The following is a 13,780-nucleotide window of genomic DNA, read 5'->3' on the forward strand; positions in this document are numbered from 1 at the left end:
TCCTTCCAGACACAAGTACAAAACCAAAACACACAAGATGCTATCATGACAAGATAATCTCAAAAAACAGGGGGTCTGCTTACACACAATATTGTAAAAGATGACATTCACTGGTTTAGAGAAACTAGTGAATTTTCATTACTTTTACATTTTATAAGGCCCGCTACCTTTAACAGTTATCTTTAGATAAATCTACTTACACAGTACAATCAACTGACAAATACTAAAAGGTTTCACAATCAAAATGGCTATTTCCCCCAAAACCAAAACAGAGTAAAGCACAAGTCTTTGGCTCTCCTTTAAAGAAAACAGCAGGTTACCATTCTTAACCAGACCTTTGTTTGCCTACCAGTAGGGCAAATATCACATTTGTGCATCACTGAGTAATAACACCATTAGAAAAGGCAACTTCACAGAAGTTATTGGCTAAGCGAATTCATTTGAATGCTCTGTTTTGAGGCAGCAAACTGTCACTGTTGCAGATTGGGGAGGGCAGTGGGTAAGTCAAGGGGAATTTGCAAGACAGAAAAGAGTCAGGAAAAAAAAAAACAAAACAAACTTTGAGCTCCAACCCTGAAGACCTATGGAAAGTCTGATGGAGTTACACATTCATGGTAGCAAATGAGAATCATACCAATTTTATGTCTTTTAGGCAAAAGAATAAATGCATGGGGAAGTCCAGAAGGGAAGGGAAATACGATGAGAGAAGGGAATCAGCCACATTAATGCCATACCAAATAATTTTTTTATACATTCTGAGTATTTGGATATTTATAACTGGCATTAGAAATAGTGTCTTATCATGTGAATACTATTACTAGAAACCTATGCTATAACTAACTGTTCTTTTGATTACAAAAGTTATAAGGAATGGATCTTTGGTCACTTTAGCTTCTGTAAATTACCCAAGACAGGGCAGCTACTGGACTTATCTTGTGACAATATCTATAAGGTAAAAGAACTATATATAAGTTAGGAAACTATGTGTAGATATCTTATTCTTAGCTCTTCTACACTTTTCCAGAGCTACCTTGGGGGAAAAAAAAGTACTTTTATATTCCTAGCTATAAGATTCTGGTTTTGTTATCTAAACAAGAATGAACACAATGATTACTATACTCCTACCTTCACCCTCTCAGAATTGCTCATGTTCATCTGTGATGTCAGTCTTGCTTTTGAATTCAATGAAAAGCAAATAAAGTCATCTCCAGAAGAAATTAATATTTACTAAGTAGAAAGCATAAAAACTGTATTTCCTATTTGACTGATTTAATTTCTTAACTGTCTGTAAAGGCATACATTTTAAAAGCGAAAAACAAAAACAAAAACAAAAAACCCCCAAAAAACAATCCCTTTCACAGGTTTTGACCCAAAAAAAAAAAAAAAAAAAAAAAAGCAGCAGCAGCTGAAGAGTCAAGCAGTTTTGCCCTAAAAGGTTGCTTACCCTTACAGGCTCATCATTTCACAAAGTGTATCACAGAGAAAGGGAAAAGGAAAAAAAATATCCAAACTTTGGAGGTTTTATTTACTTTCTAAAACTGCTTGGGGGTAATAGGAAAGTTTTAAGAATTTCCACGGAGATAAGGCAGAATGACCAATTTAAAATAGGTAAGTTAAAGGCACAGTGGGATAGGCTATCATTCTTCTGCCTTTCCACCCAACCAGATTTCCTCTAGAGTGTGTGGGGCCTTACTGAGGTACAGCTAGAATTAAGGCTACAATTTAAGTGATCTGCCCCCCACCCCCATCACCAATGAAATTACCTTAAAAAGTGAAAGGGACTATTTTAAGTCAATTCAAAATAGTGGCTTTTCTGGTTTTATTCATAATAGAAATACTACCTATTCCTGCCTAGCTTATGAAATCAAAATGGTGGAAGCAAGGAGTGTATTTGGAGGATATAAAAATAAGAATAACAGAAGGTGACTTATTAGATGTTTCAATGGATATCCAAAATAGAATTTTACTTTTATTCTTAACTTCAACAAAATCAATACTCAAAAATTCCCTAATATCAGAATCATTCTGAGTTCCAAACTGAACCAACTGCTTCTAAAATTTAGGAATTATCTAACATGTCCAAATGAGAAATAAGATCTGCCCAAATCTGCCTACAGAAGGTTGGAGGCCAAGAATGTTGCCTTTTATAGTTATACAAAGAAATGAAAAATCTTGGGACTCTGTCAGACATACAAAGTTTCTCTCCTTCTCCCAAAAAACAATAAGCACTTACATATAAGAGGGTTTCAAGCAAAAACAAAAACAAACAAAAAAGCAAAAAAAGCAAGTGTGTATTTTTTAAAAAAGGAAAATATGATATCAACTGAGAAAATGCCTCATCTTCATTCAGTGCTTCTACCTCCCAATCAGTCATTTTATCGCAACAGCTGCGCTCATGCGAAAAAATCCTTAAAACATACCCAATATATATACAGATATAGCTATGTATATATGTATATATATATAATATATATAAATTTTTATTTAAATAAAAAAGAAAGCTCGAATCCCAAGCCAATATGTGTATATCAAATCCTTGACCAGCCAGGTCTGTAGGGCATAATCAAATTCAATGTGAAATAGTATATAAACACGGTGCCTTGACTGGGCAAATTAAATAATCGCTACTCAAAAGAGTGTTCTGTTTGGACTCTCCTACTGGTAGGCAATGGCAGGACTGTATTCCCCCCCCCCCATTTGTTTCAGTTAACAGTATGATGGACACAGAGCTTACACTGAGGTTGTTATGACCTCAGCAGGAGTTAAGGGTTAAGAAAATAAGAAACAAGAAAAATACAAACTCTTGCTTTTACCCAACCAAAGCAATGCAGTAACTTATTACATAACCAGTGCTTTCTGTTTTAGTAGTATAGTCCAGAAAGGGAAAGTTTTAAAAAATCAGGCAAACGGAGGGATGGGGAGGGTGACTACATCAAATAATCCCCACTAAACATGTTCTAGAGGGTCTTAGTTCAGTATAGACACACGGCATCAGAATATGTGCAGCAGAACTAAATTAAAAAAATTCTTCCTTATTCTTTTCAACACTTTTACGAAGAATCTCTTCACTACTGTAAAGTCAAGTCTAAGAAAACTGACTTTTAGATATTTACGACCTAATGGTGCCAATGATTCTGAACAACACCCAGTCAATTCATAACTATCCTTAAGATCTGGGCAGTCTGTATTTGCCAAATCTACTTGAAAGCCAGTGGCTTTCATGTGATTTTATACTTTTGGGTTTTGACAGTAAAACAAAATAAAAACATCCACTGAAATAACATGACTGTTCATTTTCAGTTCAAGTCAAGTGTTGCAGTTTTAAAACATGGTTGATTTTTTTTAATACATTTTATGATTTTAGCAGGAAGTTTAATTTGAAAAAGCACAGCTCCAAATTTCCAACCATCCGCTTAGTACAGGTAATACACTGACCATGTATTTTCAGTACTAGTAAGTTACAGTTCATTCTTAAAATCATCTCCATTTAAACTAATCAAAGAGCCTATAATATTGGCCTGACTTTCTGATTACATTAAGAGAATGACATGGATCCTTAATATGGAAGTGAGGACCAAAAAGTTAATTGGTAATTAACTCTCTGAAAAGGCGAAAACTAAAAGTTTTAGTGCCATATGAAAAACATACATATGAGGCCAGTAACCAGAAAGAGAAAGAAAATTATGACTTTCAAGTAATAGCTCTTGGAAAAGTTGGTTTGCTGCACATTTTCTAATAACTAGTCTACTACTGTCTCTCTGTTTCTCAAGCACCACCAAATTCTCACAGTCTGGTGCTTTCTGTCTGTTTTAATTTATGGGGTTTGCAAACGTTGGATAGGACTGGGGGTAAGGAATTATACACTGGGTATGTAATAATACCAAAATACAAGAAAAACCTACTTCATTAAGATCATACAATTAATCAAACAGAGTGTATATATAATATCTTCTTTTTTTTTTAAAGCCCTGGATCCAAGGCGTCCAAAGTTATTAAAATAAAGTTCATTCACAGAACAAAAACAAATTTAATCTGAATTGCTTGCAGATACTGCTAATTTTCTTTTTCTTTTTCTTTTTTTTTTTTAAATTAAAAAATGCATTAATGTGAACTATGTGCAGGGTTTGTTTTTAGTAGTGGTGTTTGTGCACATTGCCTCCGCTACTTTTCCTTGATTTCTCTGACCACTCTCAGAGAAAAAGTTTAGAAGTTATCTGTTCTCCTACCCCTATGCCCCACAAATTAATCAGGAGCAAAAGATAAACGTTGGACTCTTCATAATTTAGGGAGCAGAAGTGGGTGTGACTCCTGCTCTCTGGGAGTCATTGTTGTCACCTCCTCCCTCAGGGTCCTCTGACAGGTTCAGAGAGCTGGTCTTGTTTGACAGGAGGCTGATATTCTCTTGTGTCAAAGCTGAGCCATTTGGTACATCGCTGTTAACATATAAAAAAAAAAGTTGGAATTTTAAATAAGGAGAGAGGTAAAAATGAGTATTAGCAGAATAAAATCAACAGGGTCTTTCTTGCGGCACCTGGGTGGCTCAGTGGGTTAAGCCTCTGCCTTCAGCTCAGGACGTGGTCTCAGGGTCTTGGGATAGAGCCCCACATCGGGCTCTCTGCCTATTTGTGATCTCTCTCTCTGTGTTAAATAAGTAAATAAAATCTTAAAAAAAAAAAAAAATAGGGCCTTTCTTTTACTAGTATGGAAAAATATGCAAGTAGCTTTTTTGGACTTTCGGACTTTAATTTACAGTTCGATGTCTATGGTTTAAGCATAGGGGTTGGCAAACTAAGGCTAAGCAGTGCCTGTTTTTATAAGTATAGTTTTATTGAAACATAGCTTGCCCATCTGTTCATGGATTGTCTATGGCTACTTTCACACTACAAGGGCAGAACTGAGAGTTTCTCCACAGAGACTGTAAGACCCCTAATTTTAAATTCTTACTATCTGGACTAAAAGCTCTGACCCATGCTTTACCAGGCTTACAAGTACAAGAAATTATTTAGAACTCAGGACAATGCATCGATTTAATTAGCTAAAAACTAAGCCTGAAAGCAACAGGGCATTAGAAATTATTGCTATGCAATCATCAGGAGAGTAATTCAGGACTATGCCGCAAATGACTTCAAACTACCCTGAGGAAATAATGACAGCTGTGCACATAAAGAACTACGACAAACCTGTTTATTGTAGGGTTGTTCACAGAGAGCTAACATGTATCCCTCCACCTCTAGATGATATGGGATAGACCGAATTAAAAACCAAGGGGATGGGGTGGAAGGTGGATTTGAAAAGGCTAAATCCCCACACACTTTAGAAGGGCTGGAAAGGTCTACAGCAAAATGTTAACAATGGCTTTAAATAAACTAAAAAATAGGAAAGAAGAAATGGAGCCAGAAAAGTTAATTTTTAGGTATTAACAGTAATTCAGTTTTGAACCTGTTCTAAACTTCTAAGTTTTATATCTAAATTTATGTGAAAATATTCTTAATGTATACAGAATGATAATTTTAAAAACAAATCATATTTATGAGGATACTTCTGTCAAGACTGCATAATGTAAGACTATAACAATGTCCCTTCCTTTACCTGAATGTCAAAGTAAGGTCCTCAGCTGGAACCTTATTTTGTGGTTCTGGTTGTCCATTTTCAGCTTGCTTACTTGTATTCAATTTGCTTTTCATGTCCAGGGAACACTGGTTCTCCTTTGAAAGAGAAGGAAGTAAATTCAGTTATCTTCTATTTAATGGTGCTAATGAGAGACCAAATACAGATAATACAAATTGATAATTCACAAATCATATACACTTTTTTTTTTTAATCTCATAGTGAGTCAGAAATGTTTAACCAGTTAGAATGTCATTGCCTCAGAGGAACTTGAACAATCATATACATTTTTATAAAATGACCAAAGAAATGGGCAGCCTAAAAGAGAGACATACATGATAATAATAGAGTACACTTGCTCACTATCCAAGCCAGAAAACAAGGGGGCAAATGCCTCAAGTTAGAAAAACTGATGACTTAGAAAAGGTAAGCCAAAATGTAATAACTACCTATAATGTGCTTACTGAAGCCAGAAAAATGAAATACCCCATTTATTTGCTTGGAAAGAACGTGAAAATTATGCAACCAAAGAGTCAATTACCGTGCAACCGGGGGGAATGGTTCAATCGCCAAATCCAAAATTTACTAACACTAGTATGCATGTACTAGGAAGCAAATCCTAAGTATATCTATGGATACAATTCCTCAATAAGGAAAGTGTAGATCGCATTTTACTCATAACAAAAAACAGGTCTTCAATAACTAAAGGCTATAAAAACCAGAATGCTACTTGTGAACACATATTCACAAAATCATAAACACCATCCCCTCATCTTCCCTAACCAGGATATTTAACAGTAATTTAATATTGTACAATTAACTGCCTTGTTTTCCCTTAAAGTTTTTCATAATGCAGAATTCCTAAGACCGAGAACACACTCAAACCAAAAGGGAATGAGAGGAGGAATGAATAAAAAAGGGAGCTAGCTCATCCTCATGAAACTTATTCTAAGTATTAACCACTCACTAGAGTGCCTTGGGGTGATGATTCTAGAGCTCTAGAGCCATGAGTTCTCTGACATCACTACACAGAAGCTTTCCTTTTCACCTATCCCGGCTCCCACGCTTTCCCACCAGAACACTCACCATACTCAGTTCCCGGGTTCTCTTCCCGATTTCCCTTTCCACCTGGTGCAGTTCCAAGCTCAACTGCTCACTTGAAATCATTCCAGGCCACTTTGGAGGTGGTTGTGGGGGCTGTGACTGGCCTGCCAAGGTGTTCACCTCCCTCTGCAACACCAGCCTGTTACTAACAGCCTAGTACATAAAGCCAAGCACATACACAACTCAACACATTTCACACCATGCACAGAATGACCAGGCCCAATTTCAGACCACTGCTTCAAATAGTTTATCATGAAGATATTTGCAATAAAAATGACACTATAAGGTTCTCTTTTGAGTGCCATTTGAACTAAAAAGAAAAACCAGGGGATTTAAACTTATTAAACAGTAATTTAATCTTAGGGATAAGTTCCTCTTACTTGATTTGAAAGAGAAGTCAAGTATAAATGCATATTTCTTCCCCTCTTTTAAATGGAATTTTCTGAAGTAAATCCTGCAATTTATTTCAATGAAACCTCAGTAATGGCAAAGACATTTAACCATACGGAGTTAAATATGTGGCAAACTTCCAAATGATGCTGTTTATTCTTTTGGAACAGAAAATGAGTCTACAAATTTCAAATAAGACAAAAAGCCATGACCTAGCAGGGTAAGAAATAATACTTGCAGTTAATGGTCTGAATCTTTAAAAAGCTAATCAACTAAAGAAGGACATAAACACAGCATTCTATTTTTTTTTTTAACAATAGAAATCAGGAAGAAGTTCTAGACCAGTGTAAATAAAATAATGGCACAAGAAGATGAAATATGAGTATTACATAGTTAAAAAAAATTCTAAGCCTAATTGCTTACATAAGAGCACAAGTCAGACATGTGTTCCAAAAAACACAATCTCCTACTTGTCTTTGTAATGAGGAATCTGAGAATTAGTTAAAAATTTATTCCCAAAGGGGTGCCTTCCTTATCAAAGATTTTGGTAGAAAGATAACAACTAATGTTCTAATAGTTACTTCTTCTCCAGAAGGGAGCAATGTATTTATCAGCAGAATGTCTTCAGTTTTCTAAATTCAAAGAATACGCTCCCATGTAAATAAAGCAAACAAAACCATCTTCTTTATGTGGCACTTTTAAGAATTTTAAAAATTCTTTGTTTTCAGATATTTTTTCTCTTTAAGTGTTAGGCAACACGGTGGAAAGAACATTGAATTTGGAGTAGGAAGAGTTGGGTTTATATTTCAACCTCTGTGAAACTCCTATCCTTCAACCAGAAGAGGGGGACTATACCACTTGCCGAACCTACATGACCAGGTCATTGTAAGGGTCAGTCAGGACCTGTGATTGGTAACTTATAAACTCAAAGAAGTAGATTAATGAAAAGTACAATCGCTATACAGAGGCTCTTTTTTAAGTCCAAGTTCTAAAATTCTATCTTTTAAGGATATATAAATAAATGTGGAGGATTAAAGGAAAATTTTTTTAAATTAAGAAAGGCAGTATGAAAAATGAGAAATGTTAAGCTAAAAGCATTTGTTGATAAAAACTGTATACCTTAAATGTGCCATCAAGGAATCGAAGTTTCTGCTGGGAAATTTTTAGATAATCTGTTTTCTATTTTCATGGAATAGAAATTCTAAATTTCCTATTATCCCACACTGAATTCTTAAGTACTTAAATTCTTTGAAGAATGGACACCTATACTAACTCTTTAAGAAACAGCCCTTAAGTTTTTATGTTCATAGTACCTTAGAAGTTCTTCCTTTTAAAACCTCTTTGAGAACCCTTCAAAAATTGGAATGAAAAAAATATCTGTAGGCTGGTACCTCTAGCCCACGTAGCTGAGTCTGTTGGCTAATTTGATGGTTTAGTTGTTGCAATTCTAGTCGTAGCTGTTCCCTCTCAGCAGATGGAAGAGGTTTTCCATGACTGGCCACTTCTGACATGGACATTCTCTCCCTTTGGTGGGAAAGAAGGATAAAATATTATTGACCTAATGTAACATTTTGTGTCAACTATACTGCAACTGAAAAAAACCAAATTGAAAGAAAACACACACCCCCGCTAGGTTTGATCTACTACTGTGCTGACATAAAAATCTGTGTTACTTCATAATGAAAATAACAAAAATCACTGACAAGAAAAATAAACTAAGAAAAGCTGAATAATTTTAAAGGTTTATAAAAGTAGAAAGAATGACTCATACCTCTCACCGAAGTGTCCCTGAGAAGGAATGTTTTGATGAGTTGAATATGGAGACCCTCCCCAGCCACCGTGGGTTCCATATGGACTATAATCTGTAAGAGAATAATTTACTGTGCGATGATGCAATTCAGAGATTTCATTCTTTTAAGTAGCCATAATCTGGGGTGCCTGGGTGGCTCAGATGTTAAGCGTCTGCCTTTTGCTCAGGTCATGATCCCAGGGTCCTAGGATCGAGCCCCACAGTGGGCTCCCTGCTTGGCAGGGAGCCTGCTTCTCCCTCTCCTCCACCACTCTCTCTCTCAAATAAATAAATAAAATTTTTTAAAAATAAGATAGCAATAACCTAAAAAGCACAGGCATATTTTATACACAGCTATCTGGAAAGATGTCCACTAATGTAAGAGGGTACTGATGTTTTTTCCTTACTAAAAGATACCAGTCTTTGTAACTCTTTCTTTCTTTTCCTTTCTTTTGGCAGAACTGGAACTCACAACCCTGAGATCAAGACGTGAACTGCAATCAAGAGTCCAACACTTAACCAACTGAGCCACCCAGGCACCCATTTCAATTTTTTAAAATGAGAATGTATTATTATTATTATTATTTTTAAAGATTTTATTTATTTATTTGACAGACAGAGATCACAAGTAGGCAGAGAGGCAGGCAGAGAGAGAGGAGGAAGCAGGATCCCTGCCGAGCAGAGAGCCCGATGTGGGGCTCGATCCCAGGACCCTGGGATCATGACCTTAGCCAAAGGCAGAGGCTTTAACCCGTTGAGTCACCTAGGCGCCCCGAGAATGTATTATTTTAATAAAAGCAACACAGCTATTAACACACAACCAACATAGGCAATCTTCACAAAGAGACATTTTAGTTTGTACCCTTAGAAATCTCTGGGTTATTAATTACCTATCTGTAGGGATAATACCATGAAAGAGTTTAAAAGATTACTGCCTTGGAAGATTATGAAAAGTACTCACAGTAAATGGGGAGTAGGGATGGCGGCTGAAAGTCATGAATAAGAACCCACTAGATCAGCTTACCTTTGATTCTTACCTGAAATATTAACAGGTTTTGTGGGAGCTCCCTGAGGTGCCATGGCCTGCATTGGACCAGCACCCTGGTATATTGTTTTGGAGGTTCGAGAGATGGCACCAAACCGAGATACAGTTGGTCGGTCTCCAAATGGGATAAGGTCATCATCACTGGTTTCTGCTGCTCTTCTCTGAAGATCCAGTCGCTGATCTCTCATTCCTTTACTCTCCACATTCTGGGAAAAAATAAAATGAGAAATCCACCCTACACTTAGCTCTCTAACATTATTTCCTCCAGCTCTGTGGTAAGGTTTTAAAAAAAAAGAGTATAACGTCTTTATTGGTAGGACTAAAATAATTTGCTTGTCATTGTAAACACTGCTTTTTAAACCTCCGATCACAGTAAGAAATACATCTTACATCACGACCCAGTACATGTATATACATTCTAACATACAGATATAATTTCATGATAGATATTTACCTCTTACTGTATGTGCTCCTATATTTATACTGTTATTCTAAATTATTCTTAAAAAAAAAAAAAAAAGACCCATCACAACCCACTCAATTTCAAAACTCAATAGTTAGAAAACCACTGCCTAGGGGCACCTGGGTGGCTCAGTGGGTTAAAGCCTCTGCCTTCAGCTCAGGTCATGATCCCAGGGTCCTGGGATCGAGTCCCGCATTGGGCTCTCTGCTCGGCAGGGAGCCTGCTTCCCTCCCTCTCTCTGCCTGCCTGTCTGCCTACTTGTGAGCTCTGTCAAATGAATACATAAAATCTTAAAAAAGAAAGAAAGAAAGAAAGAACGAAAGAAAACCACTGCCTAAAAATATGAAGTGCCAAGGCAGATGTTTCGAAGAGATTCCAATTAGAAATTAAGTACCAAGATAAATGGAAACAGAAATCTAACTGGTAGGCACTTGTTGCTCAAAATATAGTTTGAGGGCCAATAGCAGCAGCAGCAGCATCATGTGGGAACTCATCAGAAATGCAGAATCTCAGGTCCCACCCTGGTCTTACCGAATTAGGAACTGCACTTTAACAGGTTCTACTTAGACTCTGACATAATTTATATGCACACGAATGTCTGAAAAACACTAATGGTCTTTCAACCATTTGGGAGATTTTCAATTCTGTCTAGGTTAGGTTGACAAATATTTTTATTTTTGAGAGATTTAAGGAAATGAGTCTTATTTTGCTAATTTTGGTTTTAATATAATAATCCTCCACCCATTTAAGAAGATTTTAATTATTTGAGAGAGAGAGAGAGAGCATGAACAGGGAACGGGGCAGAGGGAGAGAGAGGAGCAAACTCCCTGTAGCCAGGAAAAGAAATAATTTGTATATATATTTACTATACAACACCAGTTATCATACAACGGTATTTGATAAAAGCAGTTAAAATTAAAGAACCTGACCTATAACTTTGGATACATCTCAAAAAACAAACTTGAATGAAGATGCAAGTTGAAATATGTAATATATATAAGGCCTATAAACAGACAATCCAAAATTGTTTAGGAATAGTATAAAAGTATCCATGAAATGATAAAGTTTCAATTCAAGATAAAGGTTACCTTCAGGGAAGATGGAAGGAAGAAAAATGAGATTGGGGAGGTATATACAAGAAGATTTAACTACTTCTATAAAGTTTTATTTCTTTAAAAAATAAAGAAGCAATTAAGATAGTTTCATATATATATATATATTTTATATATATAAAACTTAGTATTAGACACATAAAAATAAAATTGAGCAATTACAACACATTTCTATGTATTTCAAGTTCACTTGAAGCTTGCTAGCTACAATTCTGACTCAAATACTACTGCTGCTCATTAGATTCAACTTCATTGTTTAAACCTCAGAGCTGTAAAAGTTATAATTTACTTGAACAAGAAATCCAAGATCCTGATTAATCATACAAAATAATTTAATTTGGGTTCTAAACAGTTGTTTGGTTAACTGTTGGCTGCTCAGAAATACAGTAAATGATCTTCTTTGTCTATCTAGATGTGCATTAGAAGATTTATGTTTATACCTGAAAGAAACAAAAAATCCATATAGTTTAAACATAATTCAATTCACATCATATAGAATATGGTCTGAAATTCTTAAGGAAATCTCAATTATTTATGTCTACACTATTAACGGGGCCTGATTCATCTGGCTTATCTTCATTTGTATTCATTATGACTTAGTATCAGACATACCATCATTTCCACACTTCCCGCTGCCACCACATCTTTGGGTTTTGCATCTTTGGTTCCAATGTAGGAGCCGATGGTGTCACATGACCAGGGAGAATACTGGCTATAATCATTTCCTTTGTATTTCCCAGCTACCTTCAAGTCTTCATCCAGAAACTACAGATGGGGGGAAAAAAGTATATATGTATGTATAGGAAATGGGTCTTACAAATAACAACACAGAAAAAGCAGGAATGTCTTAGAACACCATATGCTAAAGCAACATGATGATTATCTGATCTGTTACAACAGAAGATTTTTGTAAACTGAAAAATACACAAGTGAAGATGGGATTTTTGAGGAGGTCTGCTCATCCTTTTCTTTATCAGATGGAAGTCAACACTTAAACTACTATGTACCAGGCCCTAGCTTTGCTGGACACTCCTCATTGTTTCTTTTAAGAACATTCCAGGTAAACAACAGCATTAAAAACTACTTAAAATGTAGCTTAGAATATTCTATATAGTGCATCATGATGCAGTAACTTTTTTACTAAAATCTCTTTAATAGCATTAATTCGTATTTTAAATAAATTCTCATCTTGAAGCTGATTCTGTGAAGTGAAAAGGGTAAGATACTGAATTTTCTTAAGATGATTTCTGAAATTATATAGTGACAGAAAAGCTATTCTAGGTCTAACGTATTTTTATTAAAATCACAATACTGACATTTGTGTAAAGTTTTACAGTTTTCAAAGTGTTTTTAAGTATACTACCTCATACGTTCCTCAGATCCATATGAGAACACAGCTGATCTAAGGCTAGGCTACATACACCATTATAGGCCAGTACTAGGACTAGAACTTTATCAGAAATATATATACATTGATATACTGGTAACATAGGGGCTACTGATATATCTAAGTGGTTCTATGCCTCCCCCCTATCTTAAAAAAAAAAAAAAATCTCTTTTCTGAGTCATCATTACTGGTTTTCTATAGTGACAGAGGGTTTTGCTGTTCATAAATATTAATCATTTTCACCCACAACTCCCATTTCTATTGTTTATAAACTGTTTTGTCCTATCACAATTTAAAAATTTTATCTCTTTATTTCTCCTTCACATGATAATTTCATGTAGAACAGCTAGCTTTTTAAAGATATGACCTACTAACAAGAGTGCTCACCCTGCCCCACCCTAATATATTATGTGGCTGTTAAAAAGAACTAGATAAATTTATATACTGACAAAGAAAAATATACAGGATAATTGGTCAAGTAAAAACAATAAAAAATATAAATATTAACAAAACCACAGGATATATTACTAAATGATCCTATTAAAAAGTAATAGGTTAGTTCATGCACACAAGGGTTGAAATATATTTAGAAAGTTGAAACTTATAATAAACTTACAGTGATACAGAAAATGGGATTTTGGAGAAATTTCTCTATTTTGTATTCTTATAATGTATGAATTTACATTTATTTATTTATTTGAGAGAGTACCAAGGGGTGGGTAGGAGCAGAGGGAGAGGAAGAAGCAGGCTCGGTCCCAATGGAAATACAATGAGACCTACATATATAATTTTTTAAATTTCTGGCAGTCACATAAAAAAAAGAAACAGGTAAAATTAATTTTAATAATATATTCTATTTAATCTAATACATCCAAAGTATTAT

General features: G+C 35.3%; 1 protein-coding gene across 7 annotated transcripts in view; it reads right to left on the minus strand.

The window, feature by feature from the left end:
- Positions 1-2,688: 2,688 nt before the first annotated feature.
- Positions 2,689-13,780, minus strand: part of RC3H1 (ring finger and CCCH-type domains 1) — a 74,538-nt gene continuing 63,446 nt past the window's right edge. For 4 of the 7 annotated variants that reach the window (XM_032838816.1, XM_032838815.1, XM_032838820.1 and 1 more), the window contains 7 exons: positions 12,123-12,275; positions 9,928-10,141; positions 8,873-8,963; positions 8,493-8,625; positions 6,694-6,864; positions 5,590-5,705; positions 2,689-4,433 (listed from right to left, as the gene is read on the minus strand). In XM_032838816.1, coding sequence (XP_032694707.1) covers positions 4,283-4,433; positions 5,590-5,705; positions 6,694-6,864; positions 8,493-8,625; positions 8,873-8,963; positions 9,928-10,141; positions 12,123-12,275 — 1,029 coding nt within the window. In that variant the 3' untranslated portion in view covers positions 2,689-4,282. Of the gene's footprint in view, positions 4,434-5,589; positions 5,706-6,693; positions 6,865-8,492; positions 8,626-8,872; positions 8,964-9,480; positions 9,500-9,912; positions 10,142-12,122; positions 12,276-13,780 lie in introns of those variants that run through there. The other 3 variants (XM_032838817.1, XM_032838819.1, XM_032838821.1) reach the window with 3 other exon arrangements.

The sequence above is a fragment of the Lontra canadensis genome, unplaced genomic scaffold (genome assembly GCF_010015895.1).
Source record: "Lontra canadensis isolate GAN:19392208 unplaced genomic scaffold, GSC_riverotter_1.0 scaffold106, whole genome shotgun sequence".
Taxonomy (NCBI): Eukaryota; Metazoa; Chordata; class Mammalia; order Carnivora; family Mustelidae; genus Lontra; species Lontra canadensis.